The sequence below is a fragment of the Choloepus didactylus genome, chromosome 2 (genome assembly GCF_015220235.1).
Source record: "Choloepus didactylus isolate mChoDid1 chromosome 2, mChoDid1.pri, whole genome shotgun sequence".
Taxonomy (NCBI): Eukaryota; Metazoa; Chordata; class Mammalia; order Pilosa; family Megalonychidae; genus Choloepus; species Choloepus didactylus.
The window spans coordinates 128,670,968-128,697,714 of record NC_051308.1 but is presented as its reverse complement, the minus strand read 5'-3'; the positions used below and the strand labels follow the sequence as shown (position 1 = coordinate 128,697,714).

General features: G+C 48.1%; 1 protein-coding gene across 2 annotated transcripts in view; it reads right to left on the bottom strand.

Annotated features, from left to right (window-relative positions):
• The window catches only part of KCND3 (potassium voltage-gated channel subfamily D member 3), a 210,186-nt gene that overhangs the window by 2,190 nt on the left and 181,249 nt on the right, over nt 1-26,747 (bottom strand). Inside the window, exons 3-6 of one of the 2 annotated variants that reach the window (XM_037826374.1) lie at nt 8,620-8,782; nt 2,405-2,506; nt 1,984-2,073; nt 344-400 (exon numbers count right to left, since the gene is read on the bottom strand). In XM_037826374.1, the coding sequence (XP_037682302.1) occupies nt 344-400; nt 1,984-2,073; nt 2,405-2,506; nt 8,620-8,782 (412 nt within the window). The remainder of the gene's footprint in view (nt 1-343; nt 401-1,983; nt 2,074-2,404; nt 2,507-8,619; nt 8,783-26,747) is intronic. The other variant, XM_037826375.1, reaches the window with a different exon arrangement.

Sequence of the window (26,747 nt, the reverse complement as noted above, 5' to 3'; positions counted from 1 at the left end):
GTTCAGAGAGAGCCCAGCCCTGACAGCCAATACCAGGAGTCCCTAAGGGGCTGGGGAGGTGGCACATAGTGGACACTCACGGGACAGCAACACTGGTGCCATGTTCCACTGCTCCTCCCAGCCCCTGGGGAGGTCAAGAGAGGGGATCAGAAAGGCAGTTGGGTAGTTCAGCACAGAATACTGGAAGCCTGAGCTGGTACTGGGTGTGGCAGCAGAGGTAGGATAAGCCCCAGAAGAATCAACAGCACATGCACAGAACCAGACCATGGGTAAAAAGAGGAGAATCCACAGACTCAGAAGAATCAGAGAGAAAAACATCAATTGAATTTTTAAAAAGTTATACCTTGATGGTGGAGGTTCGTACAGATAACAGGGGATCATCCACAAGATAGGACAACCCCTACAGGACAACATGCCAACAGAAGATAAAAACACCATTGATTGTACATTCCAGCATTCCCAAGCTCAGTTCTGACATTCAGTCTCTCAATCCCAGCATTTCACCCTTTGAGTCCAACATTCCATCCCTTCCTCCCAGCATTCTGCCTCCTTATTCCCAGCATTCCGTCCCTTGGCTTCAGTGTGCCCTTGCTCAAACCCAACATTCCATTCTTTTCATCCCCACATTCTGCCTTTTCTATCCCAACATTCCATCCCTCGAGTCCAACATTCCTCTCCTAAAATCCAGCATTCCGTCTCTTTAATCCCAAGACCCCACCATCACAATCCAACATTCTTTCCCTCAATTTCAGCATTCCACTCCCTCAATGCCGGCATTCCGTCCCTCGATTTCAAAATCTCATTTCTTCAATGCCAACATTCCAGCCCCTCAACCCAAATATCCTAATCCCTCTCCTTTAAATGTACTCATTCCACCCAGCACATGCAATTGGAAAGGGCAGTTGGGCCCAGGCCTATCCCTTTGGCACTGCTGAGTCCTTGAGAGAAATTCTAGCTATGTATACATAGTTCTTGAAGCTAAGAAATATTTGATAAATCCTGGAAACGAGGGTTTGAAGAGCAGCTTCCCATTTTGGAATTCCTCATTGGGTTCAACTGCCATCCACAGTGTCCACATTCGGCTCAGATTGTGCCATCTAACATCTACTCCTCTCCATCCGGGAGGCCAGGATATGGAACTTTCAGAATCAGGAAGTTCCTTCCTCAGTGTGCTTGAGCCCTGACTATGGGCTCTTGAGGGAGGGAGGGAGGTTTCTCTTTCTCTTTGTCCACCCTGATTTCTCCTCCTTGCTCTTCCTAGCACTTTTGCCAAGGGTCCAGGGTAGGCCCCACTGCCCTTCCTTTCAAGGCTGTTGGTGAGGCACAAGCATCATTCCACATTCCAGCTGTGGCACTCTAAACTATGACCCTATTTTAACAATCAGCCTTTCAGAACCTGAACTCCTTGGGAACTGCAAGGTGATTGAGAGGAGGTGCTACTGATTAAATCTCTGATTAGAGAAATACATGCTCTGCCTCCTTCATCTACTGTCTCTTATTCCAAAAGGAATGTCTACTTATTTCAAAAAGAGCAAAGGGACCCACAGATTGCATCAACTGAGCCTCAGGGGTGGGACAAAAATTGACACTCTTCTCTACTGTCCTTTAGCTATTTAGTAAAAATTCAGTCCTAGTTTTGAAGGACGATGCCTATCAGAACAAACAAACGAATAGGCAGAGCCCTTAGCTCTCAGTAACCAAGAACAGTGTGGTGGGGCCTGGGGTGTGTGGGTTGGGGGGAAGACAGGGGTAACAGCCTTTATGCTGCTGCAGGAAGGAGTGGGCATCCCCCATGTGCCCCATTCCTTGGGGGTTTTACTCCTGAGGATTGATAGAGAGACCCCATCCCTACTTTTGAGACCTAAAGAGGACAGATTTCCTCAACTGCTAAAGCTTGGGCCCAAGGTGGGGATGTGAGAACAGCCTCAGAAAGGGGTCAGGGATCAGAGCTGAGAAGGGAGGTAGCAATGGGCTGGGACTCACAGTGGTTTTTTCCAGGCAGTGCAGTAGGTGATGGTGCTGGCTCTCGATGAGCGAGGTGGTCTTGCCCATGTGCTCCTCCTCCGGGGTGCCCTAGTAAGTAAAGAAGAGACACTGAGTATATGGTTGTCAGTATCCCCCACTCTAGCACTGTCACTTCTCTACTAAAGGTAGGAGAGCACCAGAAAAATCTGGGTGAACTAAATATCAGGGTCAGTACAGAACACACTAGCCTTTGGACTGAGGGGCCCTTGGTATAAAGCCAGTTTAGGGGTGGGGGCGATAATCCTATGGGAGAGAGTATGGAAATCTGTCCTCAGGCTTCAAATTGAGGTTTGCGGGTAGGAGAGTGGGTGCCCCAGCAAAGAGAAAACAGGCTCATCTTCCTCTCCATCTCCCCAGCCCAGGCGCTCTAGGCACCTACCGTCAGCTCCAGAGCCTCGTTGAGGAGCCCATTGCGCTTGCTGTGCAGGTAGGCGTTGGAGCTGCCTGTTTTGGCCACACGGATCCTGGCAAGGCGGGCCTTCTGCGATCGGCAGAGAATAAAAGTGAGGGAGACTGAGATTCAAAAAGACAGCAGGTGGCAAAGCCAGTGACACTGGGCTGCCCCAGTGAGGGTGGATTTCCAGGTGCTATCTGATAAAGGGGAGGGAGCCACTTCTTCTCAGCCTCATGGATCTCTGGTTATGGACCCTGAGGTTGGTTCACGATGCTTTGTTGTCCCCTTTGTGCTGCTTGGACACGGTCACAGTTCCTAAGGGTTTCCACTCATCTCTCCAGCCTGAGTGTAATCCTGGCAGGAGAAATACCACTCACCCAAATTTTCCCTCCTCCTAAAAGTTTCATGAACTTATAAACTCAGTGTCTCACAATGCTTTGCACCATTCTTATTGAAGTCTGACTTATATCTCACTAGACTGCAAGCTCCTTGAAGGAGTGTATAGTACAGCTCTCCTGATTCTTCCCTAGAGTCCACGGCAGTTCCCTGGATAGAGCAGGTGCCCAAATATTAGTTAATTATGAGAAAACCAGGAATTGTGCATACATGTTCCTCAACCCTCTGACCTCCCTCTCTTATTCCCTTAACACTTCTCACTACTGTAGTATATGCTCTCTGTATTTATTTTGCTATTACTATGTCTCTTTTCCACTAGAATATAAGCTCCTTAATGGCAGGAATTTTTGTTTTCTTTGTTCACTGATGTATTCCCAGTGCCCAGTATTTACTCGGCCCTCAAATGCTTTTTAAAATTTACAAATGAATTCACAATCATGTCTGTCTTCAGGAGTGGATTCATGTATGGATGCGTCAATAGATGCATATGTTGTTGTGTGCGGATGCATGTAAGAAGGTGACCTAATGTATGTGTGAGAGAGGGAAGGATGGAACATGTCTCCATATAGCACTTTGGCTTTAATTAGGACAACTGAAAATCTCCCCAGCTCCCACCTGGGAAACCTTCAGAGAGAAGGTCTCCTGAAGCAGGGAAGGGCTGCATGATATCTCAATGCAAGATCATCCTTCCTGCTTGCAGAGGCACTGGGAGAGGCTGGACATGCCTCTGGTACATGCTGGCTGTTCTTCTCCTTCCTAACAACCACAATCAGTGTAACCATGAGAGCAGCACAACCAAAGAATGAGGCCCAAGAGGAAAGAGTCTCTGGGACAGAGAGAGAAGGGCCCAGGAAGAGGGGTGCCTGCTGGTTTAAAAACTGTTTGGGGTTGGGGCTCTGTAGAACAAGACACAGCACCTATCTTTTGCTACTAGAAGCGGAAGCATCCACAAGGATTCACAGACCCGCTGAGGGCAGAGGGGCTGCCCTCCTGCCTCTGGGCAAGTTCACATGTAAGTTCAGCATGGACTCCTGAGTCTTGAGGTTGGACTCTTGTCACCCTTTTCCCAGCATGGGGCGGTGTCCCCTCCAAATATCCTGCTGGGCTGGTTCATCCCCCAAAGTGAGGCCAGGAGCACAAGGGATGCACTCTACTTCCTGTTTCCTGGGAAGTCCCCCACTGGTTAGTGTCTCATTGCAGGGACAACTCTACTCCCTTGTCTGCATGCCAAATTTGGGGAAAAGACCAGGCACTAGTGCCTGGAAGATCTGCCGGTAGAGCTGAGGAGTGAAGAGGGAAACTGGGAGAGAAAGGAAGGTCAGACGGCCTTGTCGTTCCTCTTCTCTCTGAGCAAAGAGCATTCATGGAAGGTCTAGGACAATTCTCCTCCATGGAAAGGTTGGCCGAGCCTGCCCCTCGGCTAGATGTTTACACGCAAGCAAGTTCCTCATCATTTCAGCCTGTGGCTCTTAGCGCTTTGGTGAGCACTGGGTGTTGAGAGCGGCATATAGAAATTCAGTTGTGTCAAGCTCATTACAGCCTTGTACAATTTTATTGCATCACTTAGAGCCAGACCTTTTTCGTATCTGGGGTCTGTCTTCATTGCTTTCTAGAGACCAAAGATTCTCCTGTTCTCCTTTGTGGCACTTCTTTTAATCTTATCTGGGCTCTATTAAAGCAACACCTTGTCATATCAAATACACTCTATTGTTTAATCATTTCCCACACAGGATAAAGAGGTTTGCAATGTATTTACAGAGCCATAACCAGCATATGAAATTTGGTGGGCCCCTTTGGCTTGGCTTTGAGCTCCTGAGGGCAGGGGGACTGTGACTTATGCATATTTTTATCTCCAGACCTAGCAGAGGGTTTTGCAGGTGCTCAAGAAAAACTTGTGGTGGCCGCGGAAGGAAGATGATCACACACAGTTGTTTAGAAATCCATGTTAATAAAGCCATTGTAATGGGCTCCATCCTTGTGTGGACTGGTCTGCTTCAGTCTCTTTCATGGCCATAAGTACTATGTCAGAGTTAAAAGAGAGCTTAGGGATCATCTACATTATTTTAAAGATAAGAAAACGGAGGACATGAGGGGAAATGATTTATCCAGGGCAAGGTAGTGGAATAGCAAGACTTCAGCGCAGGCCTTTCAACTGTTAAGTCAATGCTGCTTCCACATCACTCTCTTCCTTTCCTGAATTTCAACTCCTGTCAGCAAGTTTCTAAACTTGATGAGTCAAGCCCAGGAACTTGCATTTCCCACAGGTGTGGGGGTTCCAGGGTTGGAGGAGAGATCTGGAAGGGGAACACTGCCACCCTGGGTACACTGTAGTCTGTGCTTGAGAACATAACGCCATCTATTCCTGCGAAGTCCTTCGCAACTTAGCACTTCCTGGCTGTTGGGTGGGCAGGTGGCCTTTGGCCATGAGCATGACATAGCTTGACCCGGAAGAGGCAGAATAAAGGGAAAGAGGGAGAAACGGAGAGGCCAAGATAGAACCTGGGCAACTGCACTCTTGGGCATTTATCTCAGAGAAATGAAAAATATGTTCACACAAAAACCTGCACACGGATGCTCATAGCAGCTTTGCTTATAATAACCCCAAACTGGGACATCCCAGATGTCCTTCAACAGGTGAATGGTTTAACCACCTGTGGTAAATACATACCATGGAATACTACACAGCAATTAAAAGGAGCAAACTACATGCAACAACTTGGATGGATCTCTGGGAAGTATGCTGAGTGAAAAAAATCAGTCCTCATAGGTTACATACTGTATGATTCCATTTACATATAATTTTTGAAATAAAAACATTCTATAAACAGAGGACAGATAAGTGGTTGCCAGGGCCTAGGGACAAGGTGGGGGTGGGGTGGAGCGTGTGGTTATAAAAGGGCAATAGGAGGGATCCTTGTGGTGTAGGAACTGTTCAGTATCTTTACCGTGGTGGTGCATACACGAACCGACACAGGTAAAAAATTGTACAGAATTTAATCCACATGCACACAGAGACACACACGAGGGAGAGCTGAATAAGATTGGTGGATTGTATCCATGTCAGTATCTTGGTTGTGATATTGTACTACAGATTTACAAAATCTTACCATGTGGAGGAAACTGCACAAAGTGCACAAAGGATCTCTCTGTATTATTTCTTGCAACTACATGTGAATCTACAAATATCCCAATAAAAATTTCCATAAAAAAAAAAAGAAAATGGTCAGACACCAGAACCAGAGATGGGAACCAAATCCGCCATTTTGGAATGTTCCCCTCTCATGTCCACTGCTAGACCTCCCCACCTGATCTCCAATTCACTTGGCAAAGGGGACATAGTCTCTGAAGCAAACAGTTGTAGAGTCATCCCAGTAATAATCAAGCCAGCGAAGATGGGAAGAGTTTGATGACATTAACTTCATTTTGAACCTTTCCTTTCCACCCAAGGCATGTGGGCTGGAGCTTTCCTTCGAGGCTGTTATGTCTCCTAAGTATCTGGTCTGGGCCAAGAACTATCATCAGCTTCTCTGACCTCCTCCATCTCCCATCTCCTCCACTCCACACTAAGTCCCCTGGACCTGCCTTCCTTGACTCGGGATGACAGACTGTACAGGCAGCAGGTTGTACTCTTTTTTTTCCTTTCAGAGCAAGCCCAAGGTGAGAGAGACAGACCCGAGCAACCTTGAGGAGAAGCAGTATCCAGGCTAGGTGAAAACACTGCAAATATTTACTCTGATTTCAAAAGGAGAGAGAAGAGGGAGAGGGAGGAGGGTGGGTAGGGAGCCAGGAGGGAGAGAGACTCATCTTTAGCTGTTAGATGAAAGAATAAGATTTTAATCACACAGGATGAGCTTAATAAAATCCCAGGGGGAAATTCCCACTGTTACAGTCTTTGCAAGGGCAAAAGGACACTGGAGGAGATGCCTCAGGAAGTAGGTAAGGAGTGGGCACGGAGGGGAAGGTAGCTGGAGGAGACACTAGAGAACAGCTTGAGTGGGGGCTGCCAGTGGCATGGGCCCAGCCATAAGCTGGTGGGAGAGGCACAAGCTTCCTTTGAACCCCTACCTGCTCTGCCAGGACTGAAGGTCAGCCCTAGCCACTGGGAGGGGATGCGGTGACATTGGGTGGAGGTGAGGGATTGCTATAGAATTCTAGGCCCTTCAGGGCCTCAGGCTCCTCGATCTGAAAAGGAGATCCCAGTTTCCCCCTACCCCTTTAATTAGGATTGCATAATGGACTTAGAGATTGTTCAAATTTGCCAGCTGACAAACAGGGAAAGAGATAAGATTTCTGTTTCTGGGATGGCTGGCAAGGTGAGGAGGGGGTGGGGGAACCCTGACCCTGGGTGAAGAGGTAGGAAAGTGGTGTGGAGGGGATTGAGAGGACAGCACAGAGCTGGAAGATAAAGCTTCAGGAAGGCTGCCAACATTACAGACCCAGGTCAAGATACATGAAACGTGTTTCAGTACAGGCAGAGGGAGACAGAGGGCAAGGAGGAGGTGACCACAAGGACAGTTGGGTTCAAACTAGAATGATCTGCTCCTGTCTTTTGGAGCTAGCTTTCAGGAACCCTGTGCCTTTGTTTCAGTCTGCATTTACAAGGTCTGTTCTGAATTTCTGGGTTCCTCCGACACATCAAGGAAGCCCTGCTACTTGGGGGCCATCACTCCAAGTGGAAGTTCAGAGGAGACATCACGTGGCAGGGGAACAATCCAGCTGCACTGCACAGTGCCTGACACACAGCAGGTGCCCAGTTGATGTTTGTGGAATGAATGAACAATAGAACAAAGTAAGGAGTTGGAATCCTCAGCCTCTCCCTAAGCCAAATCTTTCAATGAGATCCCTCCTTTCCCTGTGCTCAGAAAGGCTCTGGCCACGATCCCTGAAGGTCGAGGTGGAGCGAGGGAGGCCCCCCTGAAGGAGACGCTGCTGAATGGGCACCGTATTTCAGTTCAGATGGAAGAGAAACGAAAAACTCCTCTTCAGCCCCCTCCTTCTTGCCTGGAGCCCTAGTAAGAGTCACTACCTGAGAACCTTCACTAGCCAGATGCCTTCAACATGTGGGTGGCCGATGAAAGCTGCCTGAGGGATGAGCCGTTCTAGAAAAAAGGGTGAGGGCTAGTCAGGAAAGGAGGCTTCTTTCTAAGCACCAAAGCCTTCAAACGTTTGCCTCATTTGGTGAGCAAAATGTATTTCACCCTCCCATGCCTTCATAAACAATGTACCCTGGACAGCACCCAAACTTTCCTTGGAACCGATGGCTTTTCTCCTGGCCATCAACTGTAGCCTGTGCCTTTACCAGTGAGGCCCTGGAGGCTGCTGAAGCCTGTTGTGCTATTTGTTCCCAGACTCAGTGGCCTCAGAATGTTCTCCTGTCACAGTTCCATTTTTCTTTTCAGCAAACTTATTTTTGCCTCCATGTTTTGTATCAGCTATTACAGGACATTAAAGAGAGATCATGTTCCCAATACACTCTTGGCTGGGAGAGTGGAGGGGGAGCCTGGGACCAAGGAAACTGCCATAGAAGATCCAAAAGGGAGCACTATGAGTTTATGGGTAATTGAGGGTGTGTTGTGCTTTGCAGCTGGCTGGGGCTGGAATGTGGAGCACTGATGGGAAGGCAGCGGCATGAAGCTGGCTACCCTTCAGAGCCAGAGGCCTTTGTGCAGCGATACTCTGAGGCGTTCTAGTCCTGGCTACCCGACTTTTGCTAGCTGAAAAAGGTGAAAGTCCAGGCCCCTCACTCTGTTGCCCCCACCCCATACCTGCCCCCACCTCCCCCAATCCCTGTGGCTGAATCTTACCTTTTGTGCCCTGCGTTTGTCTGCTCTCTGATTCTGATGGTAAATCCGGCTGAAGTTGGAGACAATCACAGGGACTGGCAGGGCAATGACCAGGACACCACTCAGGGAGCAGATGGAGCCAAAGATCTTTCCTGCAATTGTCTTGGGCACCATGTCTCCATAACTGAGAGAGAGAGAGAGAGAGGGAGGGAGAGAGAGAAAGGGAGAGAGAGAGGGGTATGTGAGGAAGACAGGGCCATTTGGGAAACAAACTAGGTTTCCCTTGCCAATTATTCACCTGTTCATTCATTCTTTTGTTCATTCATTCATTCATTCATTCATTCATTTAACACTTGTTTAGAGTGCCTACTATGTGCCAGGTTCTGTGATATGACTTGGGAGTGAACCAAACAGACAAGGTCCTTATGTTCATGGAGACAACATCCAACAAGGAAAGGCCATAAACAAGCACAGAAAAGAATTGTGGCTTCTGGTTATTTCTATGAAGAGAATAGACGGGCTGTGCCAGGTGGGGGGTGGTGGTATGGTCAAGAAAGGCCTCTCTGAGGACGTAACATTTAAGCTGAGACCTGAAGGGAAAGCAGCCAATCATGCAGAACCCCTGTGTAGAGTGTGCCAGGCAGCGGGAATGGAGAGTATGAAGTCCCTGAGGGAGGACGGAGCTCGGCCTGTTCTGGGAACCGTCAAGGAGCCAGGACAGCTGGAGTACAGTGGGGCAGGGGAGGGTTATACAGAAGGAGGTTGAGCAGGTAGGCAGTGGCCAGGTCAAACAGGGTCTTGTGGGCCACAGTGAGGAGTTTAGATTTCCTCTTATGTGCGATGAGGAGCCAAAGAGAAGTTTTAAGCAGAAGAGCAACATGCTCTTATTTCAGATAATAAAAATAATAATCAACCCACCTTTTATTCATGTGGAGATTTATAATTTACAAAGCACTTTTACATATTCACCTCACAAAACCTCCATGAACCATGTAAGTTTCATATTCTTATCCCCATTGTACAGATGCAGGAACTGAGGCTCAGGGATAGTAAATGGACTGCCCACGTCTGCTTTGCTGGGTACAGCTGCAATTAAAACCCACTCTTCTTGCTCTTATTTCCTTTCCACTATCCACGCTGCCTCGGAGGAGTACCATGACCTCCAAAATTCAGCTTCTTAAGCCCCCTTCTTAATTCACTTTGGGACAGTGCTGGCTCCTCTCCAGAGCTTGGAGAAACTCTCTAAGTACTTCACACCCTGGCAGTCACCCCTGGGACTGGTTTGGCCAGGCTCCTGCTCAGCCCCAGGCAGGCAGGCCAGAGCCTCTCTTCTCCAATCAATAAAACACTCTCCAGAGCGGTTAAGTATTTAGCCTCCTCTTTACTGAGATAATTTAAAGGTCTTATTAAGCAAAGAGCTGTGACGACTCCTTTGGCCAAAACCAGAAACACCATCTCCTCTGCCTCTGTGCCCACTGGGTGTCTGGAGCAGAAACAGGCTTAGGATGACCAAGAATTGTTGCTGCTGAAATACGGAGGTTCAGATTCACCTGTCTCAAGAGGACACTGGTATCCTGGGGCTTCAGAGAGGATGTGGAAGTGTGTGGGCTGAACTGTTGCAGAACTATGAGGTCCTCACTTCCCAAACACCTATATGGCTTGCGAAGGACATGCCAGTGATTGGCACGTCTTTGGTGAATGAATAAATGATCTCATTTAAGCCTCTCAACACCCTATTAGGTCAGCTCCTGTCTAGAGAGCTGTCTTGCTTCTCTCCCAGTGTCCAGGCCCTTTGCGCTGGCTCAAGCTGTCTCAGACATGCCACTGACATTAGGGATTGCAGTGGTCTTTCTGGGAGCTTTGTGGTGCGTTTGCCTCCTCTGCCATGGTGGTCAGGACAGGCCTCCAGTGAAGTGGTTGAGAATTTGCATTCTGGAGTCAGACCACCTTGTGGTACCTAGCTCCACCACAAAATAACTGACCTTGGGGGGAATGTTACTTAACTTCTTTGGGCCTCAGTATCCTTGTCCAGAAAATGATGATAATAAGAGTAATCTACAACATAATGCTATTGTGAAAATAGCAAAAATGTATATATAGGACTTATACAGCTTGTGGTAGACTGAATCACATCCCAACAAAGACAAGTTCAAGTCCTAACCCTGGGTTCTGTCGGTGTGGACTTGTTTGTGAATAGGATCGTTGAAGATCCTACTTAGACGAGGCCAAATTGAATCAGGGCTGGCCTTGATCCATATGACTGGAGAATTTTTAAGCAGAGGAAATCTGGGTGAAGTCAGTCAGAAGAAACTATAAATAAGAAGCCAGAGAATGAGGCCGATCACCGCCGCGTGATGGAGGAACCCCGAGAATCGCAGCGGTCCAGCACCGGGTCATCACAGACTCCGGGAGAAAGCATGGGCGGTGGAGACCTTGATTCTAGACATCCAGCCTCCAAAACACGAGACAGTTAATTCCTGTTGTCTAAGCCAACCAGTTTGTGGTATTTGTCACAGCAGCCCTGACAAACTGAGACGCAGCTCTATAGCAGTGCTCTAGACACAAGGAACAGAGTAATCCACATTCCTTTATTCATTACCTATTATTTTTACGAGGGCATTCTAGAAAGCATAGTCTCTGTTGATGGGAAGCTCTAAAAGCACATTTTATTGTTTAAGTTCAAATAATTCCAATGATAAAGAAAAGGGGGTTGATTTTTCAGATGACAGGACTAAGCGGTGGGTGGTGGGGCACACTACCTGGGACAAAAATGTGGCAGGAGCAGGTAAAAAGAGTGTCAGGGAGGCTGAACTGCAGCATGATTGAGGTAGGTGAAAAATGCGAAGGACAACAGGAAAGCTGTTTTAGCCATCTGAGGGAAGACAAAGGAGGACAGCTATGTCTACTGCTGGGGCTGACTGTCTGCTGGCAACTGATGACAGAGAGAGCAGAACAACTCAACTCCCACGAGCTCTCTTTTGCCATCGAGAAGAATGTGCTTCACCTTGGAAAGGCTGGGACAAATGCAGGTGAGAAGGATCTGGAACCCAAGGTAGGCAGAGGAGAGCAGACAGGAGCCTGGTTGCCTTCAGTGGATTCTTGTCCTAGGTCCATATGGATCCCACCCCAGGAAACAGGAAGGATGCACAGATGGGGTGGTGGAATCACTGACTGTGATCTTTGAGAAATCATGGTGTGGCAGAGACACCCCAAGAGACTAGAGATAGAAAACTGTTGTTGATATTTTAAAGAAGGGGAAAGGAGATCTGAGAAACCACAGACCAACACGCTTGGCAACCATCAAATGCTGGCAGAGTTGGAGGGCAGATTATTAAGTGGACAGCTTGTGAACACTTGGAAAATAAGCAGTATTGGTTCACTAAACACAAATCTTGCCAAATTAACCTTATTTCTTGCTTTGGGAGGGTTAACTAGCTGGTAGATCAGGAGAAGGTTATAACTTTACTGCATCATGATTGTGGCAAGGTGTATTCTTGTCCTAGTTCTTGAGAAGCTAGAGGAAAGTGTGTGTGTAAGAGTATAGTTACTAGAGGTTGAACAACCATCTCTGGTCTTCTGGCCCCTTTCAAAGATTACTGTACCAGCAAAGGAAGTTCAAAGTCTTTATACATTAGAAGAGTCTCCTTTAATAAAAGAATAAATTAGTGAATGTAATAAAGAATGGATAGAAAGTTGGGTCTCCAGAGGTATGTTCTGTGTTTTTTTCCGCCAACAACTTGTATAAAGCCAGAGTGTAATGATTGAGAGAGGAGAATAGAGGCAGAGAGACTGGGGTTTGAACCCTAGCCCCATTTACTTACTAACTAGTTAATGTGACCTTGGGAAAGTTATTTAACCTGGGCCTCTACCACCTGTAAAGTGGGTTTTATACACCTAACACACAGGGTTGTTGTGTAATGAGACAATCCAGCAGAAGCACTTAATGCAGTGTTTAATTCTCTACAAATAGCCAGTAAGGTGGGCACCCACTGTTTATTACAAATACCCTCCCCCCTCTAGGAGTGTTTGCCCCTCCCCCAGTGTCACCACATAAACTCTGTCCAGAGGAGCTGGTCGTCAGAGAGCTGCCATGTTCTTAAAGATTCTTTCTCCTCCATCCTCACTAGTCACAGTCAATAAGTCAGACTTGGGCATCTGACCCAAGCTGGGTTTTATTGAGATATAATCCATATACCATACCATTAAATTCACCCATTTAAGGTATACAATTCAATGGTTTTTATTTTATTTATGGAGTTGTACAACCATCACATTATAATTTTAGAATGGTTTCATTATCTTAGAAAGAAAACTTATACTCATCAGCTGTTATTGGCCATTGTGTGCTCTATCTCCCAGCCCTTGGCAACCACCAATCTACTTTCCGTCTCTATGGATTTGCCTATTCTAGCCATTTCTTATAAATGGAATCATACAATATGTGGCCTTTGTGTCTGACTTCTATCACTTAGCATAATGTTTTCACAGTTCATCCATGTTGTAGCATGTATCAAGACTTCATTTCTTTTTACAAGGAATAAATATTCCATTGTATGGATATGCCGCATTGTGTTCATCCATTCATCAATTGATGGACATCGGACTGTTTCCACTTTTTGGCTACTATAAATAATGCTGCTATGGAAATTAGTGTACAAGTTTTTGTGTGGACATATGTGGAGAGCCGCTTTCCGGGTTAGGGCCTAGTGGACACGCTGCAGCCTGCTCTAGAGTACACCCCTCCCATCGAGTGAGCCAAGATGGCGCTCACATCCTGCTTCCGCATATGACGCATGAGGCAGCGGTTGCTGCTAGCCTATTGTACACGCTTACGTAGTGCCAGCTTATTGGTTGTGACTATTGTATATAAGAGATTACCCGGGCTAGCCTCGGGGAGACAGCCCACAAGGAGCCGTGCCTGACGGCCGCACAGAGGTTGTTCTCCCACGGGGTATGAGGCCTCGTGTGGGAAATGTAACAGAGAAAGTTTCTTCCTGACTCCAGTAAAAGGCTTGCGCTCACAGCCATTGTGTGCCTCGAGTGTTAGTTTGTCTGTGTCTCTCTCTCTCTCTCCCTCTGTTCTCCTCGCCGGCCGGGGAACAGGGGTCGAGCGGGGCGGCGCCGGACAAGTGGTGGCCCGTACGGGGACCTCGGCACCAGCGGACTTCCCGCGCCTGATCAGCGCGAGAGGGTGAGTGTTTCTTTTACGTGAGGGTCAGGGCCCGTGGGTTCTCAGGCGATCCCGGGGACTCGGAAGAGCTCTCCGAGTGGTTAAAGTACAGTGCCGACTGCAAGCATGGGGCAGTCTGGAAGTTCACCTCTGTTAGCTCCTTTAAAAACCCTCCTGAAGCAGAGGGGTATCTCAGTTAAGAAAAACTCCCTACAGAGGTTTCTTGATGATATTGAAACTTTTGCCCCCTGGTTTCCCTCCACCGGCGGCCTCAGTGTACCCTCTTGGATGAAGCTTGGTCGCGATATAGACCGGGCGCGTCAGACGGGCATTTGCTTAGATCCGATTCTAGTCCCTATATGGGAGACCGTCCGCGCGGTCCTTGAACTGGAGTCAGCTACAGGCCTAACTCCGTCTTCCGCCTTGCAAGAGGCGCGGCACGCTCTCCAGGAAGCCCAGTCGGTGTCATCTGCGGCTGGCTCCCATAAAGGCAAGCAGCCAGAGTTGAGTGGTGGTAGCTCGGACACCTCTGCCTCAGAATCGGATAGCGATGACGGTGAGGGAGCGGAAGCGCCTCCATTAATTGATTGGGAGGAGCCTTCCGCCCCACCCACGAGGCCTTCCGCCCCGCCGGCATCTGTCGCCGCGTCACAAAAAACGCCGCAGCTTCCGGTGGGCGGGTTGAGCGGCCCCGCTAAAGGCTCCTACCGGGGGCTCCCCCTAGTGCCCGAATCCGGTAATTTCGCTGATCCGCCTTTGCGGAGCCGGGAACCCCTTGCAGACGGGCCGGGGGAGGGGTATCCACAACTGCTTCCCCCACCAGAGTACCCAGGCCCCTTAGACCCCATATCAATAAAAGATGGGAGGAGGCATTTCTGGAAATGGGTCCCCTCTTTAACCTTTAGACCTTTCGGTGTACTAGGTGGGTATCAACCGCTTAAGCCTGAATCAACCACAGAAATGTTCCCGGTCATTATTAGCCACCAAGGCAACAACCAATATGAGGCATATGATTACAAACTATTGAAGGAGCTGAGGCAGGCCGTCCATCAGTATGGCCCCAATGCCCCTTATACCTTGAACATGATCGAGAACCTCTCTGCTCTAAATCATACACCCGCAGATATTTTTCAGCTAGCCCGTGCTTGCTTGCCGTCAGGCCGATTCATAGATTGGAAAGCATGGTTTGAGGAGTTAGCTGAAGAGCAGGCCGCAAGGAATGCGGCGGGGAGACGTGGCGGGTGGAATGCTGACATGCTGTTGGGGAGAGGCGCCCATGCCCAGAACCAAACGGGTTTCCCACAAGAGGTCTACGCCCAGATCTTCCGCTGTTTTGTGGGTGCCTGGAAAAAGCTAACAGGTAAGGGAGAGGCTCAGGCCTCACTCAGCAATATACACCAAGGCCCCACAGAACCATTTGCGGATTTTGTAGCCAGGATGCAAACCGCAGCTGAGAGAATCTTCTCAGATCCAGGAGTAGCAGAGACTGTGGTTAAGCAAATGATTTTTGAGCAGTGCAACAAGGAGTGCAAAGTTATCCTGGCACAAAACAGAGCAAAAAATTTGACAGAGTGGGTCAGGCTCTGTAGAGATACTGGCAGCCCTTTAACTAATGCAGGTCTAGCTGCCATGCTAGCTAGCTCCCTACAGGTGGCTACAAAAGGCCCGAGAACCTTAGGGGCAAAGTCTAACGGGTGCTATGGCTGTGGCCAATCAGGGCACTTTAAGAGAGATTGTCCCAATAGACGTCAGCCCCCTGCCACTCAACGGTTTGGCGAACCAGGTGCAGTAACCAGGCCGTGTGGCCGTTGCCACAAAGGCCCTGACCCGGTGCTCAGCTGGGCCAGAGGCTCTGTTTGTGTTTTTCCCCAGGAACCAGGACGTCAACCAGTGTGGGTTCCGGAAAGACTGGTGAGAACCGTGACATCACCTGAAGAAGCCAAGGAACAGCTGTCAGAAACGCCAACGAATATACAACCTGAACCATTAGACCAAGCCTCCGACCCTGCTGATGATGGCGACGACCGACAAGACGATAATAGTAGGACTGACCACCCCGCGGTTGCCCAAAAAGAGGATCGGTAACTCTGTTCTTTGCTCTCCTATAGCAATCCTTCTAATCTGCCTTTTTCTTTTTTTTAGTGGAACTGTGGTAGCGCAGGAGAGTGGTCTTTGGGGCCTGTGGCATCATCCCCCGACCCTGGCCCCATTCTCTGCTGGGTCTCCCGCCTCTCCTGTGTTTTTCACTCGTACCCTGTCTCTAGGTCTCCACCACCTGCCTTCTGACAGAAATATTTCCTCCACAAGCTTCAACGAGTACACACTGATCCTCTCTTTTGCTAACCTCTCTGTCAAGGTTGTCAACACCACAGTTGCGGCGAATGCTACTTGTGAAACTGGTAATGGCGAGTTAAGTAAGGGAGTCTTGCTTGAATTTCTTAACGTTACAGGGAAGAGCCGCCAGTCTTGTGAAGGGATCTTGAGTAAAAATGAGACTCAAAGGTGCCTTTTCCTTCCGGGGTTTGCTCCTACAGTCTGCAACCGTTCCAAAGACCCGGATGCCTCGCCGCCCCGCTATCCTAGTGTATCGCCCAAGTTATGTCTGGCTCCCCGTCAAGGCAACCGACTGGGTTGGCCCTGTTTCTCAAGTTGTTTCACTTAACAATATCCCCTTCTCTAAGTCTAGGCGTCCAAGAGGCATACCTTACCCGAGACGTGCTACGCCGCCACAATCAGATGCTGAACTTAAATTTCCAGGCCATTCAGAAACTCCTAGCGGAGATAGATGAACTTGGACTAGAAATAGATGGACTCTGGAGAGTTCTCCAGCAGACGTGTGATACCCGATGGTTATTCGGGAGGCTTTGTGTCACCCCGGTTAGGGTGAACTTGACAGAGGAGCAGCAAGATGTCGCCGAGTGGCTCAAGGACACTTATCTCCCCAACTTCACCAATCTCTCCGACCAAGTGAAATCCGACCTTCAGGGACTTGAGAACATTAGGAAATTGAAGCCTGTTAGTTTCGACCTTTCCACACTGGGCGAGACTGTAAAAAATCTGTGGGACCAAGTCACCTCTTGGTTTTCATGGCCCAATCTGACTTCTTGGGTTCTCCTCGCTATAGGATTGTTGGTGGGTTTAGTAATCGTTAAATGCCTGTTAGAACGTTTGTTTCAAGCACAGCAGCGACTGCGCGTTACCGCTATGATGGCTATGTCTTCAACCCATAATACTCCTGACAGTAGCTTCTATATCGATCAATCCCCATCCCAACCACTCGGGGTGGGGCGCTCTGGGGCTAGGTTCGCAGCAAAGTCCATGGCCGTATCCCGGATATAGCATATGACTCCAGCAGTCTTAAATTTTGTCTCAGGCGAGTCTCTTAGGTGGAGTTCCAGTTGTGGCCAGACTGGACTCTGGCCATTGCACAGAGACGCCTAGTGACGTCCTTGACGCTGATTGCCACTCTTCTGCCCCAACCGTCTTTCCCCAGTTGCGAGGTAAAGTACTGTAGGGAGAGTCACGTTGTTTCCAGCTCACGGGCTCTCCGGTCTCTATATGAGGTAAGCATTCTGGTCGGTGCCAGAGGTTCCGCCGTAAAATGGCAGGGGCCTAGTCCAGACTCCCCAAAGCACCAAAACATGTAGTGGGTCACTCAGGCCCACGGGAGTACACTCATCAATGGAGACACTGGGTTGAAATAAATAAAAAGGGGGAGATGTGGAGAGCCGCTTTCCGGGTTAGGGCCTAGTGGACACGCTGCAGCCTGCTCTAGAGTACACCCCTCCCATCGAGTGAGCCAAGATGGCGCTCACATCCTGCTTCCGCATATGACGCATGAGGCAGCGGTTGCTGCTAGCCTATTGTACACGCTTACGTAGTGCCAGCTTATTGGTTGTGACTATTGTATATAAGAGATTACCCGGGCTAGCCTCGGGGAGACAGCCCACAAGGAGCCGTGCCTGACGGCCGCACAGAGGTTGTTCTCCCACGGGGTATGAGGCCTCGTGTGGGAAATGTAACAGAGGAAGTTTCTTCCTGACTCCAGTAAAAGGCTTGCGCTCACAGCCATTGTGTGCCTCGAGTGTTAGTTTGTCTGTGTCTCTCTCTCTCTCCCTCTGTTCTCCTCGCCGGCCCGGGGAACAGGGGTCGAGCGGGGCGGCGCCGGACAGACATATATTTTCATTTCTTTTGGCTATAAATCTAGAAATCATAGGGTAACTCTATGTTTAACAGTTTGAGGAATGGCCAAACTGTTTACCAAAGTGACTGCACCATTTTATAATCCCAACATTGGCAGTACTTGTTATTGTTTGTCTTTTTAAATTATAGCTATCCTAGTGGATGTGAAGTAGTTTTAATTGCATTTCCCTGATGGCTAATGATGTTGAGCACCTTTCCCCTTTGCTAGAGTTTTACCATTGAAACCAGATCAATTCCTTTCAAAGAGGTCAAAGCTGCAAGAATCAAGTAAAGCTCTGGAGCTGTTGGCAGCTGTATTATCTGCCAGGGGTTGTAGTTAGAGAGGAAGAAAGGATGACATGTAGAAAGATTCCGAGTGGAAAGGGAAGTTCTGATGGAGTTCGAGTTCCTGTTCTAATTCTTACCGAGGATAGCTTTACCCTTGCCTTTCCTGTGGCTTAGTTGTTCAATCCCCTTTTGAGCCTGCACACTAACAAAATAATTATTATTTTGCCTTCTCCATTTGGATCCTATGATAATAATCGTGATGATGATGATGATGAGGCTGCTGTTGCTGATTATTATTTTTTTATTGTGGTAATATAAATACAACCTAACACTTCCTATTTCAACCATTTTCAAGTATACAATTCAGTGGTGTTAACTACATTCACAATGTTGTGCTACCATCATCACCATCCATTAACAAAACTTTTCCATCACTCCAAACAGAAACCCTGCCCTCATTAAGCATTAACTCTCCTTTTCCCACCCCCACCCCTGGTACCTTGTAATCTACTTTCTGTCTCTATGAATTTGCATTCATATAAGTGAGCTCATATGTGTCCTTTTGTGTCTGGCTTATTTCAGTCAACATGAAGTCTTCAAGGTTCATCCATGTTGTCACAAGTTTCAGAACTTCATTCCTTTTTATGGCTGAATATCCATAAAAATATCCCATTGTATGTATATACCACATTTTGTTTATCCATTCATCTGTTGATGGACACCTGGATGGCTTCCGCCTTTTGGCTATCATGAATAATGCTGCTATGGACATTGGTGCATAGATATCAGTCAGAGTCACTGCTTTAAATTCTTTTGGGCATATACCTAGAAGTGGGATTGATGAATCTTATGGTAATTCTATACTTAACTTTCTGAGGTACCGCGAAAGTATTTTCCACAGTGGCTGCAAATTGTTGCTGATTATTTTTAAGGAAGTTCTTCAAATTTTGAAATGACAAAGTTACTGTGAATTGAGGGCTTTAGGAGTCAAAAAGGTCCTAACAGGTTATAATCATTGTGTGAAACCAATCAGACTAATTTTAACAAAGATAAATGACACCACCAGCATTTTGATTCAAATGATCAATTACTTGTATAGCTGATGGGATAGATCTGGCTTAAATGCGGTCCAGGTTAAAAATCACCAGGGGGTTGACTTCAATATCAGCCACCAATGTAATGTGGCTGCTAAAAACCTAATGCCATCTGAGGCTGGATTTTTCTGGAGTGTCCAGGAAAAGGGAGTGGATGGTTATACTCTGCTCTTTGATGCAGACCCCTTGTAAGCTGCTGTGTTGCTCTCCAGCCACTATATATTCTATAGGACATTGGCAACTGGATCATGTCCAGAGAAGGGAAGCAAGGGTAGCGAATCATCTGGAAATCCTCTCATATGGGAAACAATCAAAGGAATGGGGAATGTTTGGCCTGAAGAAGAAGCAATGGGGAATGGAAGGATGGAAGGCAACAATATATGCAATCTATGTTAGAAGTTATTTATACCCACATCAGTTGGTTTTACAATAATCCTAGAAGGCAGGATTATTTATGGAGGAGAAGGAGCCAAAAGCCCAAAGAAGACAGTAACTTTTTCAAGGCCACTCAGGTTGTAAGAGGTCTGGATTAAAACCTATGTTTGTCCTTTTTCATTAGCCTCGACTCTTCCTTCACCTCTGCTCCTCTGCAGCTGTGTGCGTGGGGTGGGGGACAGGATGGTTGTCTCGTAATACCTGAAGGCTCATCATGTGGATGAGGATCTGGAGGAGTCAGCTGGAATCCACACCCTTCTCTCCATCTCTGCTGCCTCAGTGGCAGCTGCAGCAGCAGCAAACAGTGTGGTTAAATTTGTGGGCTGAGAGCCAGATCATCTGGGTCAAATTCTGGCTCTGCCATTTGTTAGCTGGGTGACTTTGGGCAAGTTACTCAACTTCTCTGTCCTCAGTTTCCTGGGACTGATAAAATATCTACCACCCCAGGGTTGTTGCAAGGCATAAAATGAGTTACTCTTCATAAAAGTGCTCAAGCCTGGCACTCAGTAAGAGCTTCATAAGTGTTTATTAAATAAAACCTGGGCCCAGGCCACCATTGTTTCCTGGTGAAGGCTGGACTTCTGCAAAAGCCTCTTGATCAGGCTTCCCACTTCCACCTTTGTTCCCCTCTGATTCACAGAGCAGATACAAAGAGGCAGATTCTCAAAATGCAAATCCTCCTGCTCAACGCCCTTTCAATACAGTTATGAGTAAATGAATAAAACTTTACTTGCAAGGTTGTTGCAAAGACTACGTGTGCCTGTTACACAGTAACACTCATCAGACAGCAGCTAACTGTGATGGGAATGACCCATCATTGGCAGTGCCCTTTATCTCCTGGTCCCTCCTGGGATCCTCCCTGGGCAGGAACACCGAGGTGGGGGAGCTGAAAGCAACTCTCTAACTCCTAAAGGCATCTGTGGCCCATTTCCTCCATGGAACTTTGTGGAAAGAGAGGGGCCAGAAAAGAATAAAACAGAAAAAGTCATGGATATCAAGAAATGTTTAAGGCCATAGCCTTATTTCCTTTTTTCCTCCTCCCCACTGCCCTCCCCACCTCCAAGAAAGCCCCCCTGGAGGTGACATCCCAGGTGTGGGTGAGCTATGGGGCTCCCCTCAGACTATACCCAGGCCCTACCTGGAGCCAACGTGGAGGTAGCTGCCTGCCCCCTCACCAGACGGGCTCAGGGATACCACGCTCCTCGGCCTTCCTCTGTGTGCTGGTTTCACCCCGGAAATGCCATGTTCTTTTAATCTATTCCTGTGGGTGCAGACCTGTTGTGGGTGGACCTTTTGGTTAGGTGGTTTCAATTGAGATGTGACTGACCCAATTCAAGGTGGATCTTAATCCTTTTACTGGAGTCCTCTATGAAGAGACTAAAGGACAGAAAAAAGCCATAGAGCAGAGAGAGAAACATCCAGAGAAGTCTGGAGAGAACTTAGAGAAAAAAAGCCCCCAGAGGAGCTGAGAGAGGATCCACAGAGGAACCCAGAAGAGAAGGACCCGCAGACATTGGCCATGTGCCTTCCCATGTGACAGAAGTGTTCCAGCCTTTCTTCATAGAAGGTATCATCCCGCTGATGTCTTAATTTGAACATTTTCATGGCCTAAGAACTGTACATTTATAAACCAATTAATCCCCATTGCAAAAGCTCCCTATTTCTGGTATACAGCATTCCAGCAGCTTTAGCAAACTGAAACACTGTCTCTCTGAGCACATCCTCGGTAATCCACAGTGATGTCTGGGCTGAGGCAAGAGCAGGGAAGCTTTCCCTCCTAATACAGAAAGCTAATTAATTTGTATTAGGGCTTAGGGATAATTAAACTTTTTATCTGAACTTAAGCTACACAAACCACCCTGCCTTGTACAATTAATTGCCGCCTTCATTTCCTCCTCCAGGTGCTGAGAGATAAGTGCAAGCCATGGTCCCCATCCAATTCTGCCTGCTTCTCAGGCTGGGGCAAGCTGACTGTCTGGTGGGGAGTCCGTTCTTTGCTGGAGGCCGAGGGCACTGCCCATTTGGGGGCCAGCTGCTGAGAGCTCAATCATGGGGAGACACGTCCTCAACGAGTTTCTGCAGGGAGGGTGCCCCTCCTGCCCCCACCTTCTCCACTGAGATGCTTCTGAACGTGGCTTCCCCGTAGGCTGGGCCTGAGGGCTCCCCTGCTCCTGGAGCCCCCAGAGTTGGATGGAGTGGGGGGATAGAAGCTGTCCTGTACAGGGGGGTCAGGTTGAGGAGAGGAGTTCTCAGAGCAGGCTCGACCACCGTAGTGGGCTCAGGGACACGGATCCAAGGTCCCCTCCCTATCCAAGGGCAAAGGACAATGTAGACCACCTTGCAGAATGTCAAGGACACCAGCCTGGGCTGATGAGTTCATCCCTTCCCAAACACATGTGCAGTCTCTTTTCCTGTCCAATTTCCCTATCACTCACTGAGCAGCACCACTGTAATTTCTTTTTTTAAGCTCTTACAACATACCAGGTACAGTGCATGCATTATCTCATTTTCTCCTTCCTGAGAAGTAGGAACTACCGTAATCCCCATTTTCCAGATGAGGAAACGGAGGCACAGAGAGACAAAGTAACATGACCAAGGTTGCTTGGCTAGCCAGTTGCATTGCTGGGACATGAACCAGATCTCTTTAATTCCAAAGTCCATGCTCACAACCCAGCCTAAAGCCATAGTCCCTGAGAAGACAACATGGCAGGCAGCAGCCCTGTTAGACAGCAAGGAGAGACAGCCTCAGAGGTGACCCAGAACTAGGACATCAGCCTAGCCATACTCCTGTCAATAATTTAACCCCGCACAGTTGATTCTCAAGAAGGGACACTTGGGAAATGAAGAGCCCCGGATCATTCCTCCTTTTCTACTCTATGCACCCCCACCTCCAACATACATATCTGCTCCTGTCCCTGCAGCACCTCCTGGGCTCACCCTGCAAAGTGAGCCCCAGCAGTGAGCCAGGAGCCACAAGGATGGGTTGGCACTGTGGAACCTTGAGGTTCCTCTAAAGACCCCAGCTGGGGGTGGACTCAGAGTCGGGGAGAAGAGGCTCAGAAGCAAGAGCTAATAACCATCATGGTGATAATTCAGTAATAGCTTTTATCTATTTAGAATCAATACAGGCCATTTCATCTTCGTAACAGCCTAACAAGGTATTATTAGCCCCATTTTTGAGATGAGGGATCTGAAGCTCAGAGAGGTTGAGTAACATGTTCAGGGTCCTCAGCTTATCCAACGTGGTATTCCAAACCAGGCTTCTTTGACTTCAGAGCGCTCCTCTTTTCCATGTCCCACCTCAGGAAGACAAACATGAGTCAAAGGACTTGGATAATCCACATTAGAAAGAACAGCCTCAAGAAATGGGAGAACCTTTCAAAGTGGTGGGAGCCTGGACACCCCATTGGGAAGCTCTAAGCTGCTAAGGCTCGCCCAGCAAAGGGTCCTGGGGAGAGGGTGTGCGGCCTTCAGGCCATGGCTGAGGTTGGCTCTGCACTGAAGCACGGTGGCCAGTCACAGCTGCTGGCTCTTGGTTCCTGGGAGTCTGCGGTGACTTGTCTTGCCACCTCAATGGCAGTTATTCTGGATGACAAGCTGTTCTTCTAAACCAGTGGTTCTCAAACTTTACTGTGCATCAGAGTTGCCGGGAGGGCTTGCTAAAACAGATTGGTGGGCCTTAACCTCAGATTTCTGGTTCAGTAAGTCTGGAGATAGACCTGAGAATCTGCATTTCTAACTAAGCTCCTAGATGATGCTGATGTGGCCGAACTGGGGACCCCACTTTAGGAACCACTGCTCTCCACAGGTCACAGATCTGCAGACCCTTAGATGTCAGAGCTGGAAAGGGGCTGCATAGCAATCAGCCTCAGGCCAGTCATTGAACAGATGAGCAAATTAAGACTCCCGAATCCTAAGTGTGGTGGCAGAGCCTGCCTGGATTCCAGCCTAGAGGGCTGTCCTCCCAAGTGTGTTAACTCCACACACATACATCTGCCCTGGCCCACCCACAAGTTTCTACCTCTCCCCCCTCTGGATTGATGGATTCTTCAAACATTTGCTGATATTCACCTCATGCCTGGGGAGGCCAAGTTAAATAAACAGGGGTGGTCCCTGCCCTCAAAAAGCTTGCGAGCTCACAGGGAAGACAGAAGAGCAAATCATATGTCATCATACGATGGGAAGGATGTGTGCAGGGTCCTGTGTGAGCACAAAGCAGGGGCCTCTACATCAAATCGGAGGGTGGTCAGAGGACATCCTTATGAGCTGGCATAGGCTGATTTCTGAGGGGCTGGCATGTGCAAATCACGGACCTGTGAAGCAGAAGCGCTGCCTGGAGAATTATAAGGAATTCCTGGCTGGAGTAAAGGGTAGATGGGAGATGAGGCTGGAGAGGTGGTCAGGGTCCAGAGCATGATGGTCCTTCTGCGTTATCCCAAGGCATTTGAACTTTCCTGAAAACCTTGGGGAGCCAGTGAAGGATTTTGAGCAGGGGAGTGATAGGGTCAAATAGTTATCACACCAGGCAGCATGTGGAGGATGGGCTGGACGGGGGTGAAAGGAGAAGCAGGGAAGCCTGCTAGGAGGCTACTGCACCAGTCCAGGCAGGAACTGATGAGGCCTGCACTGAGGCAGTGGCAGTGGTAATGGAAAGGAAGGGGCAGATAAGGACCATTTCTGGAGAGGAACCTGCTGGACTTGATAACTGACTCGGTGTGGAAGTGGAGGAAAAGGACAGATCTTGGGTGACATGTAGGCTTGGGAGATGGGCATCCTCTGCACATCTCCAGCCAACCCCTCTCCCTTCCTTTCTTCCTGCTGTCCATGCTCCGGCTGTGCTGTATCATCTGTGCTCTGGGTGCAGCAGGCTCTTCTCTGACGCCAGGCCTTTATCCAAGCCCTTCTCCCTGCTGGGAGTGTCCTCTCTCTCCGTGCCAGGAGACTCCTACTCATCTTTCCAGATGCAGTTCCAATGAACCTCCTTCAGACTCCCCCAGGCAGAGTATCACTCATTTCTTTTCTTTCCATCACCCTCAGAGCACTTAGTCGTTTGTATCCTGATTTACCTCCTTAAGGGTCTGTTTTAACCACTGGGATAAGAGTAATCTGTGGGCAAGGATATCCATCTCTGGTGGGGGTGGGGAGGGCAGTGGGGAGGGAGGCAAAAAGGAAATAAGGCTATGGGCTTCAACATTTCTTGCCAGATAGCCATGTTTTTTTTTCTTTTCCAAATTAAGCTAGACACCAGAATTGGGCTAAAGTGGTCTTAAGGTAGTAGTACTACCTGATTTATGGCTAAAATAGATAAAAATCCTGCTTAAAGAAAAGCATCCTTAACCTAGAACTTCAGGATTTCCACAGATTAAAATCAAATGAATATTAGTTTGCTAAAAAATAAAAAGATCTTAAAGAAGCCAGTAACAATGAGTCAGAGTCAACAGAAAAAATTGTTCTAGACTGCCTGTGGTAGGGTGAATTATGTACCCCAGAAACAGACATGTTCTTAATCCTAATCCATTCCTGTGAGTATAAACCCATTGTAAACAAGACCTTTTGAAGATGTTATTTTTAGTTAAGGTGTGACCAACTGAAACAGGATTAATCTTAATGTAATTTCTGGGGTCCTTTATAAGCAGAAGAAATTCAGTTATAGTGACAGAAGCCCATGGGATGGAGGCAGAAGCTAGAAATCATTAGATCCCAGAAGAGAAAGAAGACATTGTCATGTGCATTGCCATGTGACAGAAAAGCCAAGGATCCAAGGATCATCAGCAGCCAGCCCTAGAATGTCACAGTCTTGGGGGAGAAAGTATTACCTCCCTGGTGCCTTAATTTTGGACTACTCCTAGCCTCAAAACCATGAGCCTATACATTCCTCTTGTTAAGCCAACCCATTTCATGTTAATTGTGATCACAGCTGGGAAACTAAGACCCCCCCCCAATACTTCAGATACTGGAATTGATACAGAACAGTTATATGTGATATGTTTTGAGAAATAAAGTGTTGAATCACAAAGATGATCAGGCAACAGAACCCTATCAGATACCACCAGACATGTGGAAAAGAACCAAATGGACTTTCTAGAAGTGAAAAAGTTAAGTGCTGAAATTAATTACGACTGAATTTGATCAGTCCTTTGAACATAATGCCTTCAGCCAACTGGTAGTCCTTGTGGGTTCCGCTTCTGCAGTAGACCTCCCTTTCCCAGCCTAATCTTAGAGGACCCCCATGTTGTCACTGAGTGTAAAGAGGATAAGCAGAGAGCAAACCAATGTTATAACTAGACAGGGATGGTGCCAGACACTGCGGGTAAACACCAGGGAAGCAGACGGAATCATATTCACTACTGGTGACCTGTCAATGGGATAGTATTCAAATGAAAATTGGGATTTGGTTATTTATGGTGATAATTCCTAAATATCTAAGTCAGTTGCTCCCTGCACACTAAATGGGCTTGTGCAGTGTGATCTAAAAGGACATTTGTACTTTGGAGGGAAAAAGTAGAAGGGATGGGATGCCAGAAACTGCAACGGCCAGCCTCAGATGGGGAAAGAGCGTAGACTGATCTGGAGAGGGCATATGTCCTGATCTGGGCATTGTGGGGCGGGGAACCATGTTGGCATGTCCAAAATCTTGCTCCGATCTTGATAGGGATGTTCTTCTGGAAACTGGGCCATTCTCAGCCCCTTCTCCCCAGTCTCTGACCCTGGGAGACTCCCCCTGCCCTCCTCACTCTGCCCCCTTGGGAGGAGGCCTTGACAAGAAAAAGCCGTGAGGAATGGCACACATGTCTGGTCAAATGGCAAAGCTCCCCAGAGACCTCATCCCACAGGCCTGCACCATCTGCTTCTCCTTCTCCATATGTGCATCCAACAGTCCTTCTCCCTGGGGCAGCTTCTCAGCCTTCTGCCACCCCAGGCTCGACACGGAGCATCCGCAGCCCCACATTCCAGGGAACCTGAGCAAGCATTTCACAGAA